The sequence below is a fragment of the Mustela putorius genome, unplaced genomic scaffold (assembly GCF_011764305.1).
Source record: "Mustela putorius furo isolate JIRA1106 unplaced genomic scaffold, ASM1176430v1.1 tig00000743_pilon_pilon_pilon, whole genome shotgun sequence".
Taxonomy (NCBI): domain Eukaryota; kingdom Metazoa; phylum Chordata; class Mammalia; order Carnivora; family Mustelidae; genus Mustela; species Mustela putorius.
In genome coordinates this window covers 7269576-7294885 of record NW_025421464.1, presented here as the reverse complement: position 1 = coordinate 7294885, position 25310 = coordinate 7269576, and the positions used below count along the sequence as shown (strand labels likewise).

Genomic DNA, 25310 nt, shown 5'->3' with positions numbered 1-25310 from the left:
CGTTTCAATGGGGGCACAGCAGCAGGAGCTTGCGTTTCTGCTCTGGGAGACCCACTGGTTCCCTTGTCTGCAGCAGGCAGGGAGAGAGGGAGGGAGCACACATCGAAGTGAGCCCATGAGCTGCCCATGCACTGAGATGGTCAAGCACCTTCCAGAGGGGGCCTCAGAGCCAGATCCAGGGCTGGGTGGGCCTCTGTGAGACCACGGATGGGGCTAACCCTCCAAAGAGCCCGCAGACAAAAGAGGCCGGGTGGTAGAGAGGTTTAGCTAGAGTACCAAGTGGTTCCTTCATTGAACCATTCAATAAATATTTATTGAGGATCTACTCAGTGCCAGGTACAGAGATCAGATGGTGACTAAAAAAGATGATGCCTGCTTTTAAGGAGGGTACAGGCCAGCCCAGGGAGATGGTCTTTCCTGGGGGAGGTGGGGGCTGGAAAGCCCAGGGGCAGAAAGGGTGGGGGTGCACTCGCTGAAGAGGCCCAGGGCACCCCAGTGGACCTCTCCCCCAGAGTTGGGAACAGAGAAGTCTTCATCTCCCCTGGAAAATGCTGCACATCTGGAAATACAATTTGCCAGTCCAGCTGTGGGCTCCAAACCCTAACTGGGTCGTGGCCCTCACGCTCTCTTGTACTGGAGGTTGGTGCCCAGGAACAGGAAATCCTAGGAGAGACAAGACAGGATGGCATGGGAAAGCATTCCTTACGCCAAAAAATAAGCCTCATCTCCAGGATAAAGGGAGGCCCACGTCTGGGAAAGCGTGAGCTCTGCCAGAAACCAAGTCAGGTTATACATCTCAAACGCGCCTCCATCCCTAAGGTCTCCATAAAGCACAGCTTTCTCCAGCCACCTTCTCTGACGTGGTGATTTATCTGTCATTTCCCAAGCTGCTGCTTCCAGGCAGGCCCCATATAAATGTCCTTTGTGTCACCTAAATTTTCTCTCCCTCGCAAATAACACAAAATTGTGCACCACTGAGGTTTACATTCCTACCGCCTTAGTAGTTTCCATCACCTGAAAGGGTGGGAACTCTGAACCTGAGCCAAAGTCCAATTCTCTCCCACACTGACCCAGCCCTTGCCTTTGGGAGTCAAACAAATGACCTCAAAAGTCTACTGAACATGAGAGTCTATAATAAATCTTCTGATGATTTCTCATGTGCCCAGCTGAGGCCAGCTGCATGAATTGTCGGTCCTCACTTCAATTAACCAGCTGTCCGAGTCCTTGTAAACTCTCAGCAGTAGGATGTTGAGCATCCTTGGGTCCGAAAGGACATTGGATATTAGTCTTTCAAACAGAGTAGTGGGTCAGTGTGTCCATGTCCCTGACCCGCTGTTGCCCTTCCATGTCTTTTTATTTTTTTTTTTTAAGATTTTACTTATTTATTTGAGAGAGAAGGAACACAATGTGGGGAGGGGTAGTGGAGAGGGAGAAGCAGATTAACCTGCTGAGCAGGGAGACCGATGCGGGACTCGATCTCAGGACCCTGGGATCATGACCTGAGCTGAAGGCAGATGCTTAACTGACTGAGCCACCCACGTGCTCCTGCCCTTCCTTGTTTTCAGCGGCTGTTACTTGCTGGAGATTGACGATGTCCCAGACACAGCACAGCATCTCCTTTACTGCTCACAGGGCTCCCGACCCAGTCATCCCTCCTTACAGACGCTATTCCAGAAAGATAACCTGAACCATGGGCACAGACACACCAGAAAATGCTTGATCAGATCCGTGGCGTGGAGAGCAAAGACTCAGATGTATTCCTCGATATGGAAATGGTTCAGTAAATGATGTCTCTGATGGCTCAAACTTTTGGTTCTGTTAATGGTTCTGTTAACCGACGGTTAAGTGTCTGCTTTCAGCTCAGGTCATGATCCTGCTTGTTCTCTCCCTCTTTCTGACGAATAAATAAATACAATCTTAAAAAAAAAAAAAGAATTTAGAAGAAATTTTCAAAACTTCCAAATGGCTCTCAGAGCCTGTGCTGTTGCCATGACAGTATTTTCAAACTGAGCTGGTGTTGAGGTTCCCTCAGGTCACCCACAGGGGTGGGGACGTGGAAGGCAGTGTGGCACAGGCTGTGTCCAATGCCGGCTGCCCGAGGAGGGGTGCCATGTCTGAAGAACATGTGGGTGGCTGCATGGCATCTAGCGTGCCTGGGGCCTTCCTCCCCTTTCTGAGTGGCAGCACTGGATTGAGTCCCACCCACGAAGCTGCGGCCTCTGAACCTGGAAAACAAACCAGTTGCCCCCCTCCCCAATTCCTCAAAAGCCCGTCGGAACCCACTGACCTTGTGGATCTCGAGAACAGGGTCATAGAGCTGAATATCCTTGAGCAGCGGAAGGGGGAAGCCTTCTGCCAACTTCTCTGGAGGTTGAGGCATAGCACGGAGAGAGATTTGTAAATAAATAATAATTATAAGTAAAGTCATAGAAAAAAAGAAGCTTCCCTTGTCCAACTCTGTGTACAGTATACTCCCATTTAAAGATTATGAGGTAGATAAGATTATTATTTCCATTTTACCGATAAGGAAATTGAGGCACAGAGTGGCCAACTAACTTGTCCTAGGTCACACAGCCAGAACTGGGATATCAACCCCGGCAGGCTGCTCCAGGAGCTTGAGCTCCCAGCCCTGGTGCTATGTGGGAGGAGTGGGAGGTATGGGGAGGCAGATACTCATGGTAAGAAGCTAGTAGGCACCTGTTCTCTGCCCTTACTCTCATCCTGCTTTCTGTTGCGGCCAAATGAAGCAGGACTTCATGGAAATGGTGTTTAGAGCTTGATGCTTTATTTTCTGACTAGGGAGTTGGCCATTGACTGGAAAATGTGAATTCAAAGATGGGCTGCCCTGTGCCCGCTACTTTAGCTTCATCCTTAGTCTTTTACCTGCCATTTCAGGGCATGGGGGCACACTTCTGTGAATCCCTCCTTCTCTTTTAGGAGGAGGTTTTCCCTGCCCCAAAGAGCCGCCTTAGTTCCTAACCCTCACTAGAGCCCTGGAGGGAGAGGAGTCCACCTTCAAAACTCCCATCTCATTGGCTACTGAAGCTCAAAGAGGGCAACTGACTAACCCAAGGTCACTCAGCCTTCAGGAAAGCCATGTTTCCCATCTCCAAGCTCAGCTCCTTTTCCCTCAAAGAACACTGTCCTCCTTGACATGGAAAAATCCCTTATGATTCTTACCATTGACCTTGGGGTAGAGGGTGTTGAGAATGTAGTAGTTGAGTAGCGCCTCCAACAGCTCCACCTGGTGGAGAACAGGAGAGATACACCGTGACCACATGTGCCATTTTGCCCACCAATAAACGTCCCCATGTCTGCATGGGGCGACATGGCGAATAAGACTGAAAAAAGCAAATTTCAGATAGATGCCTACAACATGCTACTGTTTTATATTATAAAACTATTTTAAGAAACACATTTTTTTGTGTACAAAAGGATAGAAACCCTTGGAAGATTATTCACCCAACCGTCTTCTCTCTAGGAAGAACGTCAAGGTTTGACTTAGCTTTGTCTTTAATTTTTTTTCACAGTTTAATTTTTTTCCACATAATGTTTTCCCAATTTACTTATGTAATAATTTCTTTAAAAAATTTCAAAACACAAATTATGAAATACAATTTTATAACACTCACCATGTAGATGGTATAGGGCTCAGAACATTACATCTACACCGGACTCAGTTTTCACAATAACCCTTTGAAGTTGATATTACTGCCTCCATTCCACAGACCAGAAAACTGAGGCCCACAGAATGAAAGTGACATTTAGAAATGGGGAAGCTGGGGCAGAATTTGAGTCCAGATTTATCTGATTCTATAGTTCCTGCTTTCGGCATTCCATGCTCTGAACACCCGATAAGATGACTTCTTGTGAATCTTTACATATGAATGTTTTACCTCATAGGACACTTATACATGCCATGTACAGATGCAATATTAGTGTGTCATTAGTTACTTCCTCCTTCATTCCCTGGAAGGGGTCATCCTTTGGGATCCCTGTGGGCAACGTCTCTCTCCACAGTTTATGTGGTTGTTTCTACTTCGTAAGTCGGTAAGGGAGGGTCTGGGCAGCGCAGGGCAGGGGGACGCTGGCCAGAGGGGTCAGTGTGGGCAGGATGGTAAAAAGGAAGACAATTATTGGAGGTTAAGGTCATCCATCTCCTCCTTGGCCTGTGAGGAGGAGCTGTCATCACCCCGTCTTCCTTCTTGTCAGAAATTTCTCCCTGATCACATCAGCCCACACTGATTTTCCCACTGTCTTTCTTATTTCAAATAGGGGCCATCCATTTTGCCACTTGTTTCTCCTGGTGGAAATCACTTCTCGGTTCAGCCAGGCCAGCAATTAATTCCTCTTCTTTTAATAACAGAGTCCCAATTTCCCCCTGGGGAACTCTCCTTTCCAATCTCAGTCCATGTGGCTTGGGACCACACATCCTGGCTCCCGGAGTGTAGATGAAACCTATGTTCGGTCAACTGGCCTTGTCTAATTTTTAGCCACAGTGATTGGCTAAAGAATGGTCACATGACTCAGATTCACCTAATGAGAGCTAACACCTAAATTTTTAAAAAATTAAACTACAAAATGCTGATGTTTTCTAGCAGTGGGAAAAATCAGTCAGAGAATGAAGTCAACATGGATGAAAGCAAAGAGGAGAGATGGAGAGAGATTCTTGATGCACTAATTTGAGCACCTAGATCCAGCTATGCCTGAAACCTCATTTTTAATTTAATTTAATTTAATTTAAATTCCTCCTGTTGGCTTAAGGCATTTTTAGTTGGCTTTGTATTCTTGTAGTTAAAATAATTCTGTCCAACAGAAGATTTAATTATAACTTATCTTCTATTGCAATGTAACTGTTCCTTGGCCCTTGTTCCATGCCCTCAAGAACTACACTTGTTATGGCAGACAGTAGCTCTTCTCACTTTTCTATTTTCTTCTATAGGTGCCATAGCATTGCTTAGGAAACACACTAAATTATATTAAATAAAAACAATGATTACTTACATTGAACACCCCAACTTTAGATTCTTTCAGTTCCACTTGTATCCTATAACAAATCAGGCAAAAGTCAGAGATGCAGGCATGATACCCATGGGACACCTAAACAATGTGGGGGTCCCCAGAAAGGAGGCTCTGGTTTAAGAAGACACAGAACCAAGGATGGTGTAGTGATGGGACTGAGAAAGATGACTAAGAACCAAATCAGCGATGCAACCTTACTGGGAAGACTCACAGAGGGGACGTGAGTCATGTATGTCAGAAAGTCAATATGGCTAATGTCAAAAATAAGAAAAATCAGTATTAGTAAACTCTTTAGAAATTTGGAAGTAATGGGAATTAGGCAGAAAGGATGTTTGGGAGGCACGACCAGTGGGGGAAAAGAATTGAGCTAACCGAGGTAAAATTTAAGTTTCCTTCTCCAGTGATAGACCCCTAACATTGAGAAGAAGATCTGCTCCCATCCCTACCCCCAGCTACAGAGAATCAGCTACAATGTCCAGATGGAAGGAGCCCAGTTGAATGCCTCCACGGGGGCAGGAGGCTGACTTACTTTCCCGGTTTCAGGAACCCAGTGATCCTGCTGGTGTTGAAGGTCAACATGGCAGAAACATTAGTAGCCTGGAAATTCCAGTAGAAGAAAACAGGTTTAAATGAGAAAGGCAGTCAGGGCACCTGCGTGGCTCAGTGGGTTAATGCCTCTGCCTTCAGCTCAGGTCATTAATCCTAGGGTCCTGGGATCAAGTCCTGCAATGGGCTATCTGCTCAGCAGGGAGGCCACTTCCCTCTCTCTATCTGCCTACTTGTGATCTCTGTCAAATAAATAAATAAAAATCAATACAAAATATTTTAAAAAAACAACTAAATGAGAAAGTCTGTCACATATAGGAAGGATAACTATTAGGACCAGCTGTTTCCTTTAAACAAACAACTTGGTGAGTTAAAGCAGGAACTTGTTCCCTAACTGTGGACTCCCAAAAGGTTCATCATAAGTATTCAATACATGTTTGAACTTGGACTTGAACATTTTTTACTTGAAGTTGGTGACTGTGATAGTGACTGAACTTTGAACAAACAGACTACCAAGAGGTGTAGAGTGCCTATCCCTGGAGATCTCTAAAGGGATAATTTCTAGCTACCTCACAGCTAAGAGTCTATCCTAGTGGTGATAATAATAAAAATAATATTAATAATATTTTAAAATTTATAATATATTAATAACAACAAATTTGACAACAATAACAACAATATCAAATTGCAGATATAGCATCTAGGAGCAATTACCCTTCTAGAAATTTGTCTTGTTGAGTTTCCAACCTGACACAAGAGAACAAAGTTCTCCATTCAGTGAGCAGGAACCCAAAAGGACTCAGAATCCCTTCAATGTCAGACAGAGCCCATTGAGAAAGGAGAGAACCCTCTCAATATTTAACCCACAGGGCCTTTGATATAGGGAGGTGCTTACACAAGTGATGGAATTGCTGAGAAGCCAAAGAGAGCTAAGGGGATGACTTAGAGACCAGCAGAGGAAGGAAGCCGCTTCCACCCCAGGACTGAGAGAACAGAGGAGGGATTGGGGTTAAGGGAACCACCATGGAAGTGACAGAATCACTGCCTGAGCCTCGGACCAGGACAAAGACAGAGGAAGAAATATTCAGGCTTCTTCCTTCCTCCCGCCATCTTGACAGTGTTTTCCATTGGCTAACTTTATTAGAAGTCAAAGTCCAAGGGAGCCTGGGAAATGTAGTCTTCAGGGGTCAGATATAGCTGCAGAGCAAACAAGTCCAAGACCCTTATGCCTTCCTCCCAATAATATCCCTGTCTCAGTGTTTTGGAGATACAAACATTAAGCAAATAAACCTGCAAACAATTACGTAAGCATCTTTATAATAAATGCTATGCAGGAAAACAATAGCGTGCTTTAAGAAAAAAAAAAAAAAAGATGACAGGGAGCCTAAGGTGGTAAGAGGCAATCAAAAAAGTCCTCTCTGAGGAATGGATACTGAAGTTGAGATCTGAAGGAAGGGGGAAGAGCATGCAGAAAAAGGGAACAGCATTTGCAAAGGCTTTGAGCCTTACCACACCAAGCCGGAAGACAGGCTCCTTGACGGAGCTGGGCAGGAGGACAAAGCCTTCGATCTCCATCAGGGGGGTCGAGGACAGATTCCCAGGACTGAAGTTCAGGGATGGAGCAGAGGCCATTGCTCCCTGGAGCTCCAAGTTCATGTTGGGGTACAGTCTGGCTAACTGGGGGCAGAATGAGAATATTATGACAAGAGAAGGAAACATGCAGGTTTGCCGGGGGAATCCCGGGGGAGTCAAAGAAAGCTGAGAATGCTTTTCGATTGATTTTATTTTCACAAACGCTCTGTTTGCTTTTCTCTTAATGGTGCACCTGGAGATCTTGTCTTGTCAGACATCTGGAGTTTTCACGGCTGCATTGGGTTCCATTGGGCGTGGGCACTGTAACAGATCTAACCACACTGGGCATCAAGTGGTCTCCAAGGTTTTGCCCTTATAATGACCACTCCTGTGAGTACCCTTGGCTATTTTGGGAGGAGGGGGTACATTCCTAGAAGTGGAATTGTTGAGTCAAGAACGGGATGGGTATTGTCAAGCCTTGGATGTTCAACATGACTGCCTGTCCGAGACACATCTGGGGCGGGGGAACTGGGAAGGTGTGGGAGAGGACAGATGGATTTCTGTGGGATTAAATGATGAATTTAGCCCCGTGATGACAGGGTTGCTGTAGCAACTGCTGGAAACAACCACAGGTCCTTCCTGGGAGACTGGCTGAGCCAACAGTGATGAGTCCGTACGATGGCAGGCTGGGTGTTCATGAGAACACGAGTGAGGAATCTTCTTTTCTACTTCTGCAGAGTGAGCTCCCGGGACAGTAAGGCAAAAAAGTAAGGTACAAAATGGTGTGTATGATATGCCTCCATTTGTGTTAAAAAATGGAAAGGATTCACAGCAGTTGTTGGAATATACATAGACTATCCCCAGAAGGAGGTAGGCTATGGATGGGAACTGGGTGGTTAGGGGCCAGGAGTGGATGGGAAATTTTCCACTCTAGAGCCTTTTATGTCTCTTGGATGTTGAACCATGAGCATTTATTATCCTTTCAAAACATAATTTTTAAAGCACCAAGAACTGTGCCTGGTCCCTAGTGTGTCTTCTCTAATTGTCTGATGTTATTAATTAGGGTGCATTTGGCGGGACATGTTGGCATTCCCTGGGATTTTTCAGATATCATTGGTGAAAGACTGGGCGACTCATGTTCCCAGAGACATGAGGCTCAGCCCTCTGTTGTTGGGCTTTGGAGAGAAGGGGCCCTGGAGCCAGCAGCAGGAAGAACTTGCCCTCCCTGGGGGACTCACTGCCAGCCTTCTGACTCTTGGTTAAGCTGAGAGAAGCTCCGTGGTTTTAAAGGGAAACCCCTGGAGGCTAGTGGGGTTGGCTTGCACCTGCCAAGGTCTGAGAGAAGGCTTACCCTGGGGACGAAGGGGCGGAAGGACTTGGTGGTCAGCCGGATGTTAGAGCCCTGGGGAACCTGCAAAGAAACACGAAGTTTTAGGGCGCTCCCACCAGAGAGCTGAAGGTCTGAGAAAGATGGAGAGGTGGGTGGAGGATGCTCAAGACTGCGGCTCTTGACTACCTGGGTTACCATAACAACAGTGAGGTGTCTGCACTCACCAGTTGCCAGGGCCTCAGCTGCTCTCCTGGGACACAGGTGACATGCAGGACGCTTACAGAGGATCCGTGAGAGTGAGATTTGCAGTCATAAGGACCTAGGTATGGTTCCTGGCTTTGTTGCTGTGTGGTCACAGGCCAGTCCCTTCACCTCTCTGAGCCTATCAGGCCATCGCGAGGGCTGAATGGGACGGTGTGCACACAACACCTACATGGGACCCAGCGCACAGCTATTATAAAACACAGTCATTATGACCCAGTCTGCTAGAAGAAAGGACTGCACCATTGGAGGGGTGCCTTGCTCAGACATGAAAATAGAAATAAAAGGCGAGAAAGGTGCAAAGGTGAGAAATTACCCAAAAGATCGCAAGCCACTCCCCCACCCACTAGGTGGCATCCCATCTATCGTCAGAGCCAGCTGGACCACACAATGGGGCTGCGCTGTTGCTGTCATCATCCTGACGTTCATGAGGCCTCAGCTTTACAAAAAGCTACAAGAAATAATTTTCTGAAACCCAGGAATATTAAAGAAACTGGAGAATTATTAAAGATGCAATCCACTTAAAAATTTAATATTCCTTATACAAAGTCCCGTTTGAGACTCTTGTTTTAGATGTACGTTGTAGAAAGACTGCTTCCTTTCACCACGAATCACTAAATCATGGACCTTTTTCCTTTTGGTTACAAGGTAGTTTCCAAGTAGATATTTTATTTTAAATAAATTCAACTATGGGCACAATGTTTTCATGGTAGTGTTTCACTTTTAACTTGGTTTCATTTCCTATTCAGTATAACTTTATGCATTAAATTAGTGTATCCATTAACCTGCTTCATTTACTAAATTTTTAAGTTTTTTTTTAAGCCTCTACAAACTAAGCATGAGGGAAAATATGAATTAGAACAACAGGTCTAGACAGGGGCAAAAGTAAAACCCAGACAAAGAAGTCACAGTCTTTCTCAGTTCTAATGGAGAAAGGATATTTGACTCGAGCTTCCTGGTAGCTGAAGTGAAAAGGGAAATTGTACTAATTTATATATTTCCTTGTCTGAATCGTTCTTCTCAATAATTTCCTATATCATTGATATAAACGGGGTGGAAAGGAAAGAAGAAAGGATAAGCCACCCTGTCATTTGTGCATGTTTTTCTGTCATTATCCTCACCATGTCATCTGTGATGGAGAAGTTCAGGTATCCGGACTCATGATAAACCAGGCTGGCTGTGTTGAAGACATAATCAGAGACGGCAAAGTAGACCATTCGGTCCTGTTGCTCAGGAAGACTCATGACAGGAGCAAGGAAGGTGACTGGGGAATAGTGATCACGGCTAAAAATTTCACCCTGGAGAGAGAAATGGGATGCATTTGAACTTTTCAAAGTCTACCCCAGTGCTGGACATCCGAGCTAGGCAGTTGCTTATACAGCCTGAGTAGGGGGTTTTGGAAAGTAATTGCCTGAAACTCTACCATTAAAACACAACACATCAAAGTGTTGTGTGTCCAGAATCTGTAAATGAAAAGCTCCCCAGCTTTGGCATTTTTAACCCATTAATACCCTTTGCACCACCTTGCCCAGTTCTGATTGACCTCACCTACGTGATGGTCAAGATGACGGAAGAGAAGAGGGAAGGTTTCAAGGCTGAAGACTTGTAAGACTCCTATTGGAGCCCTGGTTGTTGAAGCACTCCCCACCACTCCATATTGCCCTGCCCTCAACACAGCCCAAGCCACTGGGGAGATGAGGACAGATCTGAAGCCAGAGAGACAGGAGACCCCAAGTACGGGCTGGCCTTGAGGGTATGCTCTGCTGGGGCCGCACCCACCCTCGCCCCTGCTCTAGGACTCTCACCTTAAACATCACGTCCAGCATTTGGGCTGTTGCCCGAGGGGCTTCCATTAAACTGTAATCAATGCCAGCAAAACTGTCGATCTCTGTTGTGACTGTGAGCCAGGGGAGGGGAAGAATTAGAAGCCAGGTGATGGGGGCTCTGACTGATCCACACTCTTGTGACTTTCTTCAGGGGTGCCTGCCCCTCTGCCAAGACCTTCTACCCAGCCCAGCCCTGGAGCAAAAAGATGTTCCTTCAAGAAAGAGAGGACAGGGGCGCCTGGGTGGCTCAGCGGGTTAAGCCTCTGCCTTCAGCTCAGGTCATGGTCCGGGGTCCTGGGATTGAACCCCGCGTCGGGCTCTCTGCTTGGTGGGGAACCTGCTACCTCCTCTCTCTCTCTCTGCCTGCCTCTCTGCCTACTTGTGATCTCTGACTGTCAAATAAATAGATAAAATCTTAAAAAAAAAAAAAAAGAAAGAGAGGACATGTTTCTGTTGTCCCTCTGGTAGGTTAGCCATGAAGGGGGTGGTATGCTCAGCCTGGGACCTGAGTGGTTTCCATGGTCTCTCTCTCTCTCTCTCTCTCTCACACACACACACACACACACACATACACACACACGCATGCACACACATCAGAGGGCAGGAGGAGCCCAGGTCTGGCAGCCCTCCACATCCTCATGCCAAAGAAGCCACAGAATGGGGAGAATTCTCCAATCAAGGTTATTATTTCCCAGTTTCCAACTGAAGCCTTGATCTTCAGGGAAACTTGCCTCTTATCCACACACACCAAATAACCAGGAAGGTCAGGCCATGTCCAGAAGGCCCAGAAACTCCCCTTCAAAGCCCTAGGGGAACGAGAGTCCTATGTCCCACGCACTAGGCTGTCTGTGCCTGCCTGAGCCTCCCCTGAAAGACAGCGGCCAACGAGCGAGTGGGGGGCCCAGGGGCCAGGGCATTACAGAATACCTCAGACACATCCGTATGATGGATTACACATATGATGGAACTACACAGCTACTAAAACGAAGTCTTTTGCAACCACCTCGGGAAACGGGAAGGATCTGGTCATGCAGAACCCGTAACGGTCACGTGAGCCTGCTGTCCTTCTCCCAGGTATACACCCAAAGACATGTGTCCGAAGGTACTAGAACATTCATAGAAGTATCAATCATGGGGCGCCTGGGTGGCTCAGTGGGTTAAAGCCTCTGCCTTCGGCTCAGGTCATGATCTCAAGGTCCTGGGATCGAGCCCTGCATTGGGCTCTTTGCTCAACAGGGAGTCTGCTTCCTCCCCTCTCTTTCTGCCTGCCTCTCTGCCTACTTGTAATCTCCTGTCTGTCAAATAAAATAAATAAAATCTTTAAAAAAAAAAAGAAGTATCAATCATAATGGTCCCAACAATCAAAATGGTCTTCAACAGCAGAATGGGTAAGTAAAGGGAGGGACCCCCACACTGTGGAGCGGCGTCCAGCCAGGACCATGAATGAACTCTCACTCTTCATGCAGCACTATGAACCAACTTCATCTTTTAAAGTAGAGCCAAGAAAACTATCTTCTCTCTCTTTTTTTTTTAAGATTTTATTTATTTATTTGACAGAGAGAGAGAGAGATCACAAGTAGGCAGAGAGGTGGGGGAAGCAGGCTCCCTGCTGAGCAGAGAGCCTGATGTGGGGCTCAATCCCAGGACCCTGAGATCATGACCCGAGTCGAAGGCAGTGGCCTAACCCACTGAGCCACCCAGGCACCCCACTATCTGCTCTTGATAGAAGACCTGAAATACGGCGTGGTGCCATTTACCTACAGCGTGCAAAACTAATCTTTGTTGGAAGAAGTTGGGATAGCGGTTTTCCTTCAGTGGGGACCCGTGGCAGGGGCTCACGTGAAGGAGTTCTGAAAGCCCCATCATGTTCTGTTTCTTGCTCTGGGAGCAGGAACGTGCCTGTGCTCAGTTTGGCAAAATTTTTTGAACTGTTCACTTACGACTTGAGCACTTTTCTCTCTCTGTAAACCCCCACAAAAAGTTTCTTTTTTTAAAAAAAAGATTTACTTGTTTATTTGAGAGAGAGAGAATGAGCAGGGAGAATGGCAAAGGAAGAGAGAGGGGGAGAAGCAGACCCCTCGCTGAGTCAGGGGTCCAACGCGGGGCTCAATTTCAGGACCCCGAGATCATGACCTGAGCTGAAGGCAGAGGCTGAACCCACTGAGCACCCCCAGGGGCCCCCAAAAGGTTTTTTAGAAAAATGAGATAAATTTATGTGCCCTAATACAGAAAGATGTCCAAGGTACACAAATCACAAAAGAGAAGAAAAGAATGTGTAGAGTGATATATACTCCTAATTGGCATATGCATGTGTATTCATGAACAAAAGGAATATATAATGATTGTATGTTTTTGTATCATTATGTATATTTATATTTTTTCTAATTTTTTAATTTTTTTATAAACATGTAATGTATTTTTATCCCCAGGGGTACAGGTCTGTGAATCGCCAGGTTTACACACTTTATATTTATGTTTTTGTATAGGAAAGAAAATATCTGAGAGCTGAAATCCCAGAGATTATTATCTCTTGGAAGAAAATCTGGGGAGAAAAGGATACTTCAATTATGACTTTCTACACTGCTGTCCCATTTAATGTTTTATAAGGCATGCTTATCTGCTTATAAGTATAAATATAAATTAATAGAGTGTCCCCCGCATGGGTGGAGTAGCCTACCTGGCAGAGTTTGGAGATAAGGCTGCAGGTCCGAGGTCACCGAATTCTGGAGCATTTCGCAAACCTGAAAAACACGGAAGGAGAAAGCCTGAGTGGGTCCTCCCCCCACCCCCACCCCCGCCGCTGGCTTTGGTCTGCCACTGTGCTAATTGCTCTAGTCACTGTTTTTCATATATTAGTCCATTGATCGATTCTACAAAAATGTATCAGTGCTCACATGTGCCATGTGCCAGGGAATAGAAATGATCAAAAACATGCAGGTCCTCATGTGGATCTCAATAGGGTCCATCCGGACATCTCCAAGTTGATCCCGGTGTTGGATATCTGAGTTAGTCTGCTACCCAGCCGGGTCGGGCACTTTGGCTGGAGGCACTGTCTGAAATTCACCTTGAAAGATGGTGAATCTTTCGTTTGGGAGGTACTGCGCCTCCCCCAGAATTTAGACTTGAATAGAGGAACTAGATGGCCAGTAGAAATAGCCAGCCCATAGGTGTGTACTTAGTAGGTACTTCTGAAATGCCATCCATTCACAGACTGGCTGGGACCATCCGTATTTCACGTTTCCTGTGTTCTGGAGGCCACCACATGGTAGGCACACACCCTTCTTGGAGACAACTTGCATGGCATGTTTCTCAAGAAGAGAGAATATGTGTTCCCAAAGCTGCTGGCTATACATGCTCTTGTAATCGCTCAGAATATTTCTTGTGTAAACCAGTGAAATAAGACTGAGAAAACCTAAGTACTTGGGAGAGGTGAGCTGCTTAGAGAAATTTCCCAGTGTGCACAAGAAAAGGCTTAGGAGGAAAAAAAAATCATGAAAATCTAGAAGGATTCTGCACAGGGGATTGCTTTGTAAATGTCTTTGAATTCTCATTGTGGTTAAAGAAAGCTGAGCTGGAATTTGTAGCAGATCAATGTTTCGTGCATGAAAGACAAAGTCCAATGTCAATCAGGAGACTATTTTCAAAGAGCAGTTTCTATGTCAAAAGACGACAAATGGATTTATATTTACTATATCTTAAAACATTTGGATTTTCATGTAAATAGTTTTTTTGTTCGTGTGTGGACGCGAGTCCCCACGGTCCACAGTTGTTTTGATAATGGGTCACACCCGCTGTGCGGAGGCATCCATGTATATAAGGAGGGAGAGGTATATGGGGGAAGGAAGGCTCCACGGGTATGGGAACTGGCATTTTAAGGGCAGGCAAAAGGGTGAGCTGTCACAAATCAGGCATGGAGGTGTGGGAAGCTCTATGCTGGGGGCTGGGCAGGCAAGAGGTGAAGTCTTAGTCTCCCTTTGCTGCTGGCTCAGTGTGGTGAAGGACTGACACGGTTGATTTCATGGGAACCAGGAAACTGCTAGCCTCACTCAAGCCCTCAAGGAGACTAGTCCCTCCTTGCTTTTCCTTCAAAGGCCCACCAGATCTTCCTGAAGAGCCCCCACCCCTGAGCGGACCTGCATGACCGTGGAGGGAAGGCTTTCAGCCCTCAGTCCCAGACCCATCACAGGGCCTCCTAGAGAGGCAGGTTAAGGGTGTCATAGGGGAGTTGAACAAACCTGGGTTCAAATCCTGTCCAGTCCCCTACTGGCTGTGTGACCTTTGCAGAATCTCTCCCTGCTTTTGCGTCCTCATCTACAGGATACAAGGCCAAGGCCAAGTGCTTCCCAGGGATGTTTGGGATGGGGTGGGGGGTGAGGAGACTAAGACAGTGAGTTTATACGGCTCAAAGAACAAGCAGGCACGAAGTGGTTCTTCTTAGCCTTGCTGGTCAGATACCATCAGTGGGGAATGTGAAAGGGTCTGTACCAGGCTCTTTGTTTTCCTAGAAGAAGGAAATTTCTGAGGACCCATAAGGGTCAGGGATCCAGGGAGGTCTCCATCTTTCCCAAGACACCCAGCCCCTAGAAAGCCTTTGGTACAAGCTGCTCCGCCTTCTAGGAAGTTCAAATGCTGACCCAGCTCCTCACTAGCAAGGTGACCACTGGGCAAGTTTCTCCACTGCTTAGAGCCTTCTCGGTCAAATACAGAAAACGGCACTTTCTTCAAAGGTTGTGGCTAAGCTGGATGACATATTCAGTGGTTGAATACTTAGCACACTACTCCTGGCCAGATCACAGGCTCAATAAATAGCCACCATTGTTACAAATAAGAATAGTTATACAGTGATATATTCTGCATCACGTTAATTACATTAATTAATCAAAGCAAAATTAATTGTATATATCAAAATTAGTTGTGATATATTACTATTATTATATAATATTATTGATAATCCTTATTTGCACCGTCATCAGCAGGGCAGTAGAAATCCACACCAATGAAGAATATTATGGCCTACTGAGAAAAGCATGGCAACACGAAAATGAGATGCTCAAGAAGGAGGCTGTCATATTTCCTAAGCTCACCTAGACCCCAGGACCCCAGAACAAGACAAGGAACAGAATGCACTCTGCCCCCCTGGTCTGCCAGCTGTGGGGTCTGTCTGCTATTCTCACTTCAACCACTAGGGGCACTCAAAACAAGACCAGTCCGTGGGCCCCAGTGAAGAGAGAGTCTGTGTGTCTGTGTGTCTGTGTTCCTCTTTCCGCCTTCATGAGTTTCTCCATCGACGCTGTCATTGCTACAGACACAGCTCCAGGTCCACGATACCTCAGAAATGGGATTTTTGGGTGAAGTGAGTATTTGTTAACATGAAACCTCTTAGTTGTAGTCAGAGATTTCAAAATTCGGAGATCTCACGTAATTTTTTTAATGGCAAAAAATGACGCTCTGGGGGCGCCTGGGTGGCTCAGTGGGTTAAGGTCTCTGCCTTCGGCTCAGGTCATGATCCCAGGGTCCTGGGATCGAGCCCCACATCGGGCTCTCTGCTCCGCAGGGAGCCTGCTTCCTCCTCTCTCTCTGCCTGCCTCTCTGCCTACTCGTGATCTCTGTCAAGTGAATAAATAAAATCTTAAAAAAAAAAAAAATGACGCTCTGTGCTGCCTTACCCTCCAGGGCAGATGCTTGTGAGCACGCCCAGGTAGGAACCAGAGTTCCAGTCTGGTTCTCACATTTCCCGTGTCCTGCTTGGGGTCTGCTGGCACCTAAGTGCTGATTTCCTTTTTGGCCTTATGGAGCACAGGGCAGTGCGGGAGGGAGGGCAGGGAGACAGTGAGCAAGGTCAAGGAGAGGGAGGGGCAGGAGTCTCTGTTCACCCCCGCTGTTTTACCGTTGCCTGAACATTGAACCATTCTCTGCCTCACTAAACACACTTGGAGTCCAGGGACCTACAATTTGCCCCAGCTTGGCCATGCTCCATGACCTTGGACAAATGATTTGTCCTCTCTGGGCTTTGGGCCTAAATATGTCTGGGCCAGTCCGCCTGGCCATCCTGGGCCAAAGCCCAGTGAGGGCTCCCACCTGGCCCTTGAGTGACACAGCAGATGCCAGCAGCTTGGACATTCCTACCTTGCTCTCCAATACTCTGCGGAATTTGGATTCAATCTGGTTGTGGAAGAGATTCAACAGCCACCTGGAGAGAGGAGCACAGTGGGCGGTGAGTTCTGTGCCACTAAATGCAGGGACAGTGAGGCAGCTGAGAAAGCTTGGCCCTGGCCTCTGACCAGGCCGGTCCCTAAGGGATCCCTCCTCCCCACCGTTCTGGGACCCTGCTGTGTCTCCAAATCCTGGACAGGATGAAAATGCAGAGTTCCAGCCCCCAACACATTTGTTGACTCAGTGTATCTGGCTTCCCAGCCCCCTGTTGCCCCAATCAGATTCAGTGGATTTAGGGGAGAGGCTTGAGAATCCACATACTTCTAATCAAGCAAACTGAGACTCAAAGATATGTACCCACAGACTCGTACATTGTCCGTGCATGCTCCTTCGGCCAAACGCCCTGTGTTCCTCTAATAGATTTCATTCACCTGATGGTGGTCCCCACCAGTATTCCTGGCTCGAACCTGTATCTGTTAATCTCAGCAGGGTCCCCCAAAGAATGACCTCCAAGTACCTGTGATGTGCCCCTGCATTATACATGGGCATTTGTGCTTATCAGAGGCCAGGCGTTGGGCTGGATGGGACTCGGGCTGCAGGCAGGGGTCAGGCTGGGCAGTGTCCCCGTGGTGACTTACCCCAAACCTCCCGATATGTCCACCTCCACGTCTTGAATATGGCTGCTGCAGCCGGAGGCAGTGATGGTGGGCCTCCCAGAGGGCTCCCTGCCCAAGACAAGACTGACGGAAATGGTAATGCCCTTGACCTGCACATCAAAGGAGCCATGTAGTTTCCTGGAGGAAATAAGAGAAGCAATCAACCATTCCTAGACTAAGATCAGCCACCATGTAGGAGTAAAACATGAAGCTCCATTCTTACCCCAAAATAAGAGGAGCTGGAGCAGAAATTTAATTAGGAAAATTATTACAAAGTAAAGATTTATTACAATTAAAAACATAGATGGTCAGGAAGAGAGCCTGGGTCTAGTTATTGATGGGAATGGGGGACCAAAAGCCTTTCTACATAGAATCCAAGTCTAAGGAGGTTTAAAAGAAATGGTTGATAAACTTGCCAGCATAGAAAATGAAAATTTCAGTAAACAGACAAAAAAGAAACAAAACCAGGGGCACCTGGGTGGTTCAGTGGGTTAAAGCCTCTGTCTTCATGATCTCAGGGTCCTGGGATCGAGCCCCACATCAGGTTCTCTGCTTGGTGGGGAGCCTGCTTCTTCCTCTCTCTCTCTGCCTGCCTCTCTGCCTACTTGTGATCTCTGTCTGTCAAATGGATGAATAAAATCTTAAAAAAAATACCATATTCAAAGTAAACAAAAAAATAAAGAAAGAAAGAAAGACTCTGCATGGTGACCTGGCCTAAAAGCTAATTCCTTAATACACAAAGAACAAGCTCATACAAACTAATAAGGAAAAGACAAAGCAACCCAAAAGAAAAAAAAAGGGGGGGGGTATTGAAGATATATAATAGGAAGTTCAATTGGAAAGAAGCATATGAGACATATTAAAATTAAAATATAATTAAAAATAAAAATAACAGTAATGCCAGTTTTCCCGTCAGATGGATGAAAATTCTGAAGCTTGAGCAGGTGCGTGTAAACAGAGTTTCCAGGGGCTGTGGTGGGGAGATCCCCTCTGGAATATCCATGGCTGGGATCCAGCCTCTCACACACGCGTCTTTGGCCGCGGAGGTTTACTTCTAAGGCTCTACTCTGTGGCCTTCCCGTCTACATATATGCATGGGGCGGTTCACGGAAGCATCACGGGTCACAGCAAAAAGTGACGAAGCATCTAAAGGTCAGCTAATAGGGACAGGTTCAGTTAAGTTGTAGGCATCTATGCTATGCAGGCTTTAAAGAGAATGAGGGTAGGGGTGCCTGCGTGGCTCAGTCAGTTAAGTGTCCGACTCTTGATTTCAGCTTCTGTCCTGATCTCTGCGTCATAGGTCGAGGCCTGTGTTGGGCTCCCATGCTGGTTGCTTGGGATTCTCTCCCTCTCTCTCTGCCCTGCCCTGCCCCTTTCAAAAAAAAAAGAATAAGGATGAACATGGTCTAACTACACAATGAAATATTACTTATCCTTAAAAAAGGAATAAAGCTCTAATGCATGTGGAAGAACTTCAAAAATCTTAGGCTAAATGTAAGAAGCCAGACATAAAATATCACGTATTGTATTATTCCATTTGTATGAAATGTCCCAAATCGGCAAATCCATAGAGAACTAATATAGATCTGTGGTTGCCGGGGGCTAGGGCACTGGAGGGAGGAGGAGGATGGGAACATTCTGGAGCCAGAGGGAGGTGGTAGTTGCATATCATTGTGAGTGTATTAAATGCCACTGAATGTCTCACTTTAAAGTGGCTAATTTTACAGTGTGTGAATTTCACCTCAATAAAAATATTATGTTAAAAAAGGTAAAAGAAAAAAAAAAGAATGAGGTAGATTTTCATTTGCTCGTACAAAAAGATCTTTGAGATACTTAACTGAAAAAAGCCCAGACAGAGTGGCTGGCTTGATTCTTTCTGTGGAAATGGAATGAATGTGCCCTACACAAGTGACCTGCATCCTGAGCATCTTTCTCCAGCAAGATGGAAACGGAACGTGAGTCCCATCGGTAATGAAAACATTTTTAGGAGCCACATTCAACAAGGCAAGAAGAAAGAGGTAAAATTAATTTTAATTTTAATAGCGTAAGTTGTCACTTCAACCTAACGACATAAAAATCACCAATGGGGTTTCTTCTGTTGTTTTTCGTACCGAACCTTCAAATCTTGTGTTTCACACTTAGAGCGGGTATCAGTTTGGACCAGCCATTTTTTGAGTACACAGTGGAGACACGTGGCTAGAAATGACTGGATTGGACAGTGCAGGTCTAAAATATAAGTAAGATCAGCTCACCCAGGAAAGGCTGGCCCACCGTTCTGTTATGGGCTGAATTGTGAACCCCTCACCCCAGATTCGTCTGGTGAGGGCCTTAACCCCAGGACCTCAGCATGTGACTACACTGGAGGCAGAGCCTTTGCAGAATTGATGCCATTACACTGAAACCATTAGGGGGACACCTGGCTGGCTCAGTCAGGGGAGCAGTGTTCTTGATCTCGGGGTTGTGAGTTCGAGCCCCATGTTGGGTGTAGAGATTACTTAAATAAACTTGGGAAAAAAAAATTGAGGCCATTAGGGTGGGCCAGAATCCTGACTGGTGCTCTTCTAAGAAGAAGACACGGATTGACACTTGGAGTGCCTGCACACGGAAGGATGACCATGTGAGGTCACAGTGAGAGAGCCACCATCTTCAAGTCAAGGAACAAGACCTCAAAAGAAATTAGGCCTGCTGACACCTTGATCTAGGACTTTGTATCTCCAGAAGTGTTGTTGAAACCACCTAATCTGTGATATTTTAGTACGGTGGCTCAAGCGGATTGATCTACCTTCCATCCAAGGATTCTGGAGGTTGAAAACAGTTCAAAATGCTAGGGAGTTCATGCCCCTGGGAGCCAGCTGCCTTTGACCAACGGCAAACAGGAGGAAGGGTCATAATGGCTGAGTTGGGGAAACTCAGAGGTGTGCTCTGCCTACATGGTCTCCTGAGGTCCCCAGTCGGCTGCCCAACTGATTTCCTTCCCTCCCTACCTCCCTTCTCCACCCCCATGGACGTTTCCTTATGTTTTTTCCCAGATAAAGTACTTACACTTGAACTCTTGTCTCTGGTCTGCTGCTGGAGAAAGCAAACTAAAAAGATACAGAATTCTCTCTTTCAGCTCGCCCACAACGCATGAGAAGGGAAGAGAATCAGAATCAACCAAGAGCCAGGCCTCAGATCCCTGTGTGCTCTTCTCATCCACCACCTGGCCTTTCCAATGAGCTAGGAACACGTTGGACCCAAGAAGGATGGGACAAATGCCAAGGCCAAGGGCCCAAGAGCCTGGGAGCAGAATCTACTTACACAAAGGCTTTGCGCGCCTTCCACTCTCCCTCGACTCTGATGAAGGAGTCAGAGATGCTGAGGCTCAGGCCCTGGCCGGGCAGGGGCCTCAGAGCAGAGCCACGCAGCTCACAGCTGTGGATGCTCAGGCTGAGGAGAGAGACACAGGGAGCACGACGTCAGCCCCAGCTTGGGTCCAGCCGCAGCGGGGCTCTTGCTCCAGCCCCTGCCGCCGCCCCTACTCTCACCCCACGGGGACTCGGCTGGCAGAGCCGGCTCCGGGCCGCTGTGGGTCTCCCCCAACTTCCTGAGCACCTGCTGTGTGTTCTGTGTTGACCATGCTGCCATGCTAAATGCATTGTCTCCTCTATGTCACCTGCGCCTCTAGGAGGGACAGCACTGTTCTTGTTCCCTTTTTACGGAGGGGGAAGTAAAACCACTCGGAAGAGCTGCATTTGTCCAGAGTCACACCATCGGGATCAGAGCCCACGAATCTCAGGATCCTGGGCGAGATCTGGAATAGGACACAGCAACACGCCCCTTTGGGTTTGTAACTCCTTTTGGGGGCCATCTCTCCCTCAACAGATCCAAGTAGGGGGAACGGATTCAGGGGAGGCTGAGGCCAACCCCAAGAAAAGACACGAAATGCTGGAGAAACAAACCAAGATGACACATATTGTGGGGGCAATCGGTGGGAAAAGAGTGATCAAGTTCCATTTTATATGCCCAGCACATAGTAGGTGCTCAATAAACGTTCGCTGATGGAGTGAATAAAAGAAAGAATGAGTGGAGCCATGAATGGTAGTGGGCAGGGAGGGGTGCTGAGCGGTGACTCTATTGTCCTCCTCCATCTCCTGTTCCTCCACAAGTGTTTTATGCCTTTTTTTGGCATCAGCTGCTCATGTATAATGATCCTTTGAAGACTCAACTCAAATGCCACCACCTCTTGGAAGCTTTCCTGATGGACAAACCTCGGCTCTAACAGTTGGGCTACTATATTGAAAATTTAAGGTCTATCTTCTCTTCCGGACTATAGGCAGGGGCCAGACAGAAGCCTGGATTATCACAGTGTCATCTCCATCTTGCAGATAAGGAAACCGAGGCTCAGGTCACACAGCTAGTATAGGTCTCCGTTGATATTTGCTGGATGAATGAATAAGTCGGGGGGACCTACTTCCCTCCCAGGACTTCGCTCTGAATGTTGTGAGGAATTCTTCCATTACTGGCCCAGAAATGTCCTGGAGAATCTCCCTCTCCTCCCTCCAAAGCCCCACCCCCACCCCCAGTCACCTCAGGGCCCCAGCAGAAGGGAGCCTCACCTGTAGAACTCATAGTGCCCTCGGCCAAAGGGCTTGATTTTGAAGTCCCCGGTGAAGTCAGGCAGTGTGATTCTGAGCAGTTCCTTCTGCAGAGCCACTGACCCCTCCCTGGCCACTGTGGACAAGAAAAAGCTGCAAGTCAGCCTGGCCTGGCTTCCCTCCCCTCTAAACCCTTCAGTGGCTCCCACCTGCTCTAGGGAGAAAGGCTGACTTCCTTGTAAGTATTAACAACAGTTACAGACTATTGAGCTCCTGTTGGGTACAAAGTGACATGAGAAAGAGGTGCATCACTGTGTTTCACGCAGTGCTATTATGTGGGTGCCCAGTTTATGGATGAGGAAAACGGTGTCTTTGTCAGCAACCCCACAAGGGGAGGAGTACTGTATGCATGGGTGGCAGGGCAGGTGCTCCTCTGTCCCGTCCTTCTCGGCATCTAGGCTGTGCAGAAGACACTGTAAGCATCTGAGGGATAGAATCCTGGTGTTGGCATCTTCCTAGCTTGGTGACCTTGGGCAAGGCTTCAGCTTCGCCTTCTCCATGGCAATGGCAACAGAACTTTCTTTACTGGGCTGGCATGAAGATTAAAGGAGATATTGCAGAGCAAAAAGGGGGTTGGGGGGAGGACACGCACTCCTAGCTTGGTGCGTGGCCCACGGCAGGCACTGAGCAGATGCCTGGAATGGCAAAGTGGGGTTTATGTTATTAAAAATATGGAAAGGACCAAAATGTCCAACTCTAGCCAATAGGCTAAGAGAACATGGCACAATCAATCACACAGTGGAAAGGAACCAAAGGCAAATTTTGCCTGATTTAGGATTTCAATATAAACAACACTTGCTAATACCCTCTGTTTGTTGGGATACATGAAGGATTCAGGATTCTGCTTTCAGGGAGCGCATGTCTACACAGAAGACCAGGGGACTCCCCTCTTTCCAGCTGGCACTGCTCCCTTGAGAGAATGGCCATGCCAGTCCTTCTGCCAGAGCGCTAACCCTTATCCCTGGCCAAGTGTCCCTTATCTTTTGTACCTCTCTGAACCTCCTCCAAGAAGCCTTCCCTGATTTCCTTTCCTCTGCTCCGAACAACCCTACCTGGAGAAATGTTATTACCCCATTGAACAGATTAGGCAGTTGAGGCTCAGGACTGTGAGGAGAGCCCTGGTTCAGTTCCGGGGAGGGTGGTGTAGAAACTCCTCAGCTCCCTACCCTCTGGATGGGCGAATCCTGACACTTTGTTTCAGCATCTTTTTTCAAAAAGTCATCTTACTTTTGTTCATTCTTTCTAGTGGAGATATAACGTACATCAAAGTCCCTGCCAGATAACTTTTGAGTGTTGAAGCAGCCCCCCACCCACCCCCGGAACTGGAGGGGACAGAGTCTCAGGACCCCTGCAGGCTCCCTCCTGCCCTCTCTGGCTCACCACCAGTCTGCCTTCTAGATTTAAGACACATGTTTTCAAACTCAACCAAGAACTTTCCGGTAGAATTGCCCCGGTCAGTGGGACTCATAACACACTTCCCTGTCTTCTGGCTGCTCTCCATCTCCTGCGCCGTATGCTGGAAGTTTTCTCCCAAATTGATTCTTTCTCCAAATCCTTCTTCCTGGCGGCTGGTCACGGACCCCCACTCTGACAAGTCACCTGCCCAAGCAGCACTGTGGGTGGGCACCAAGGTGAGACTTGGAGCCAAGGCTGCCAGACCCTGGCTCACCACCCCGAGGGAGAGTGCCCCATTGGTGTCCCCCGCTGTCCCCAGAGCAGTCTGGCGCCCAGCAGTCCAGCCAAGTGCAGCCAATAGCCACAGCTTCTTACCATACTGTAGGCCCTTGTCAGTGATCCTGGCAACCAGGCCAGGGTTGGTGCCCAGGGCGCCCGGGGTGGATGTGAGCAGCAGTCTCAACAGGAGGGAAGGCAGGGCCCCAGCCAAGGGCTTCATCCTGGATTCCCAGTGCGGTGGCCCAGACGGGGCCCCGCTCCCTTAAGTAACAAGGGGGTTGGGGCAGAGGTGGCTCCTGAGTGGGGGCGGCTCCTGGGATCTGGTTCGTGGCATTGGGAATGGGAGGCACAGAGACTGGAACTGGCTTGCGACATTGCTGGGGTCACGGGTCATGCTTAGAAGCCCGTTGCTGCTGATCCGGGTCAGAGGGTGGGTTGGCCTGGCCCCAGGTGACAATCTCTGTCCACCCTTCCCACAAAAAGACCCCACATTCACTGCTGGCAAGGCCCGGTATTACAGACTAGGAGGCTCAGGGAGGTCATGTCCCTCCCTCAAGATCCTGCACCTGGCAAGTCAGGGAGTTGGGAGTCAAAGCCATGTCTGGCACCAGCCGAATTCTTTTCTCTTTTTTAAAACAAACAGAGTTGAGTATGAAGAAATCTTTCCCCCTTCCCCCCTTGGGAAACCAGGCTTTCTCAAACCTTGCTGGTGGTAACATTTTCTGGAAAGCAACTTGGCAAATCTTTAAACGTTTGCATGCCTGGTAACCCTGAGTTTCTGCCTCTGGAATGTTAAGTACATAATTATGTCAGGGGAAAAATATGTCACTGCACCAAGGTGCCCAGCACTGTACTGCAAGAAGCAGGCAGGGGAGCAGTTGGACCCAACCTAAAGGGTCCAACGAGAGGATGCTGGCCAAATTAATTATGGTACATTTAAAGTGAGGCTGCAGAAACCAATGTATTTCTTGATCTGGAAAGATGCACATGAGGGGCTGGTTCCCAAGGACACCATACAGCAAGGTTCTGTACCCATGTCTGCTAGTCTGGACAATTTTTAGCAAGGAGTTATGAAGGATTGTCTCTGTTTGGATGGCCAGGATTATGAGTGTTTTAAAAATCTCTTTGTTTGTTGGTACTTAAAATTTTTATTTTCTTGGGGGACATATTGTATTCGCAGTAAGTAAAGATAACAAAATTTCATGGAGGGAACAAAATTTATAATAAGGATTGTGCCTTATAGGATCCCCCCCCCACCCCCGCCCAGGGATCCTATGTGTGTGAACTTTGTTCTGCCCCCAACTCCAAGAAGCCTTCCCTGATTATCCCCGCAATTCCCTGGATTAGAGGGAGGTCCTCCTCTGAGGTCCCAGAATATCTGCATTTTCTTCTTCATAGCATTAACCACTCTGTGGTTAATGAGGTCCTTTTTAAAATATGTCCACAAATTCTTTTACACTCTTCCATCAACAGGTGGAGTCTCTGTATGCTCCCCTTGACGTGGGGTTGGGTCTCTGTGACCACCTCAGCAGACAGAATGTGGTGGGAGTTAACAGTTCCTCCCCAGTGGGTCAGACAAGGCACTGGAATTGAGGTTAAGATCAGAACTCCCCCCTGTCGAACACAGGAAAGCCTA

General features: G+C 47.4%; 1 protein-coding gene across 1 annotated transcript; it reads right to left on the bottom strand.

Annotated features, from left to right (window-relative positions):
* Positions 1-268: 268 nt before the first annotated feature.
* Positions 269-23994, bottom strand: LOC101690800 (lipopolysaccharide binding protein). The gene is made up of 15 exons (XM_004746447.3): positions 23771-23994; positions 21962-22076; positions 20664-20792; positions 17349-17504; positions 16684-16747; positions 13235-13298; positions 10537-10628; positions 9853-10029; positions 8492-8551; positions 7078-7245; positions 5552-5619; positions 5005-5047; positions 3181-3244; positions 2288-2364; positions 269-663 (listed from the first exon to the last, which is right to left on the bottom strand). The coding sequence occupies exons 1-15, from the start codon at positions 23892-23894 to the stop codon at positions 619-621; spliced, it is 1446 nt and encodes a 481-aa protein (XP_004746504.1). The 5' UTR covers positions 23895-23994; the 3' UTR covers positions 269-618.
* Between the last annotated feature and the right edge of the window lie 1316 nt (positions 23995-25310).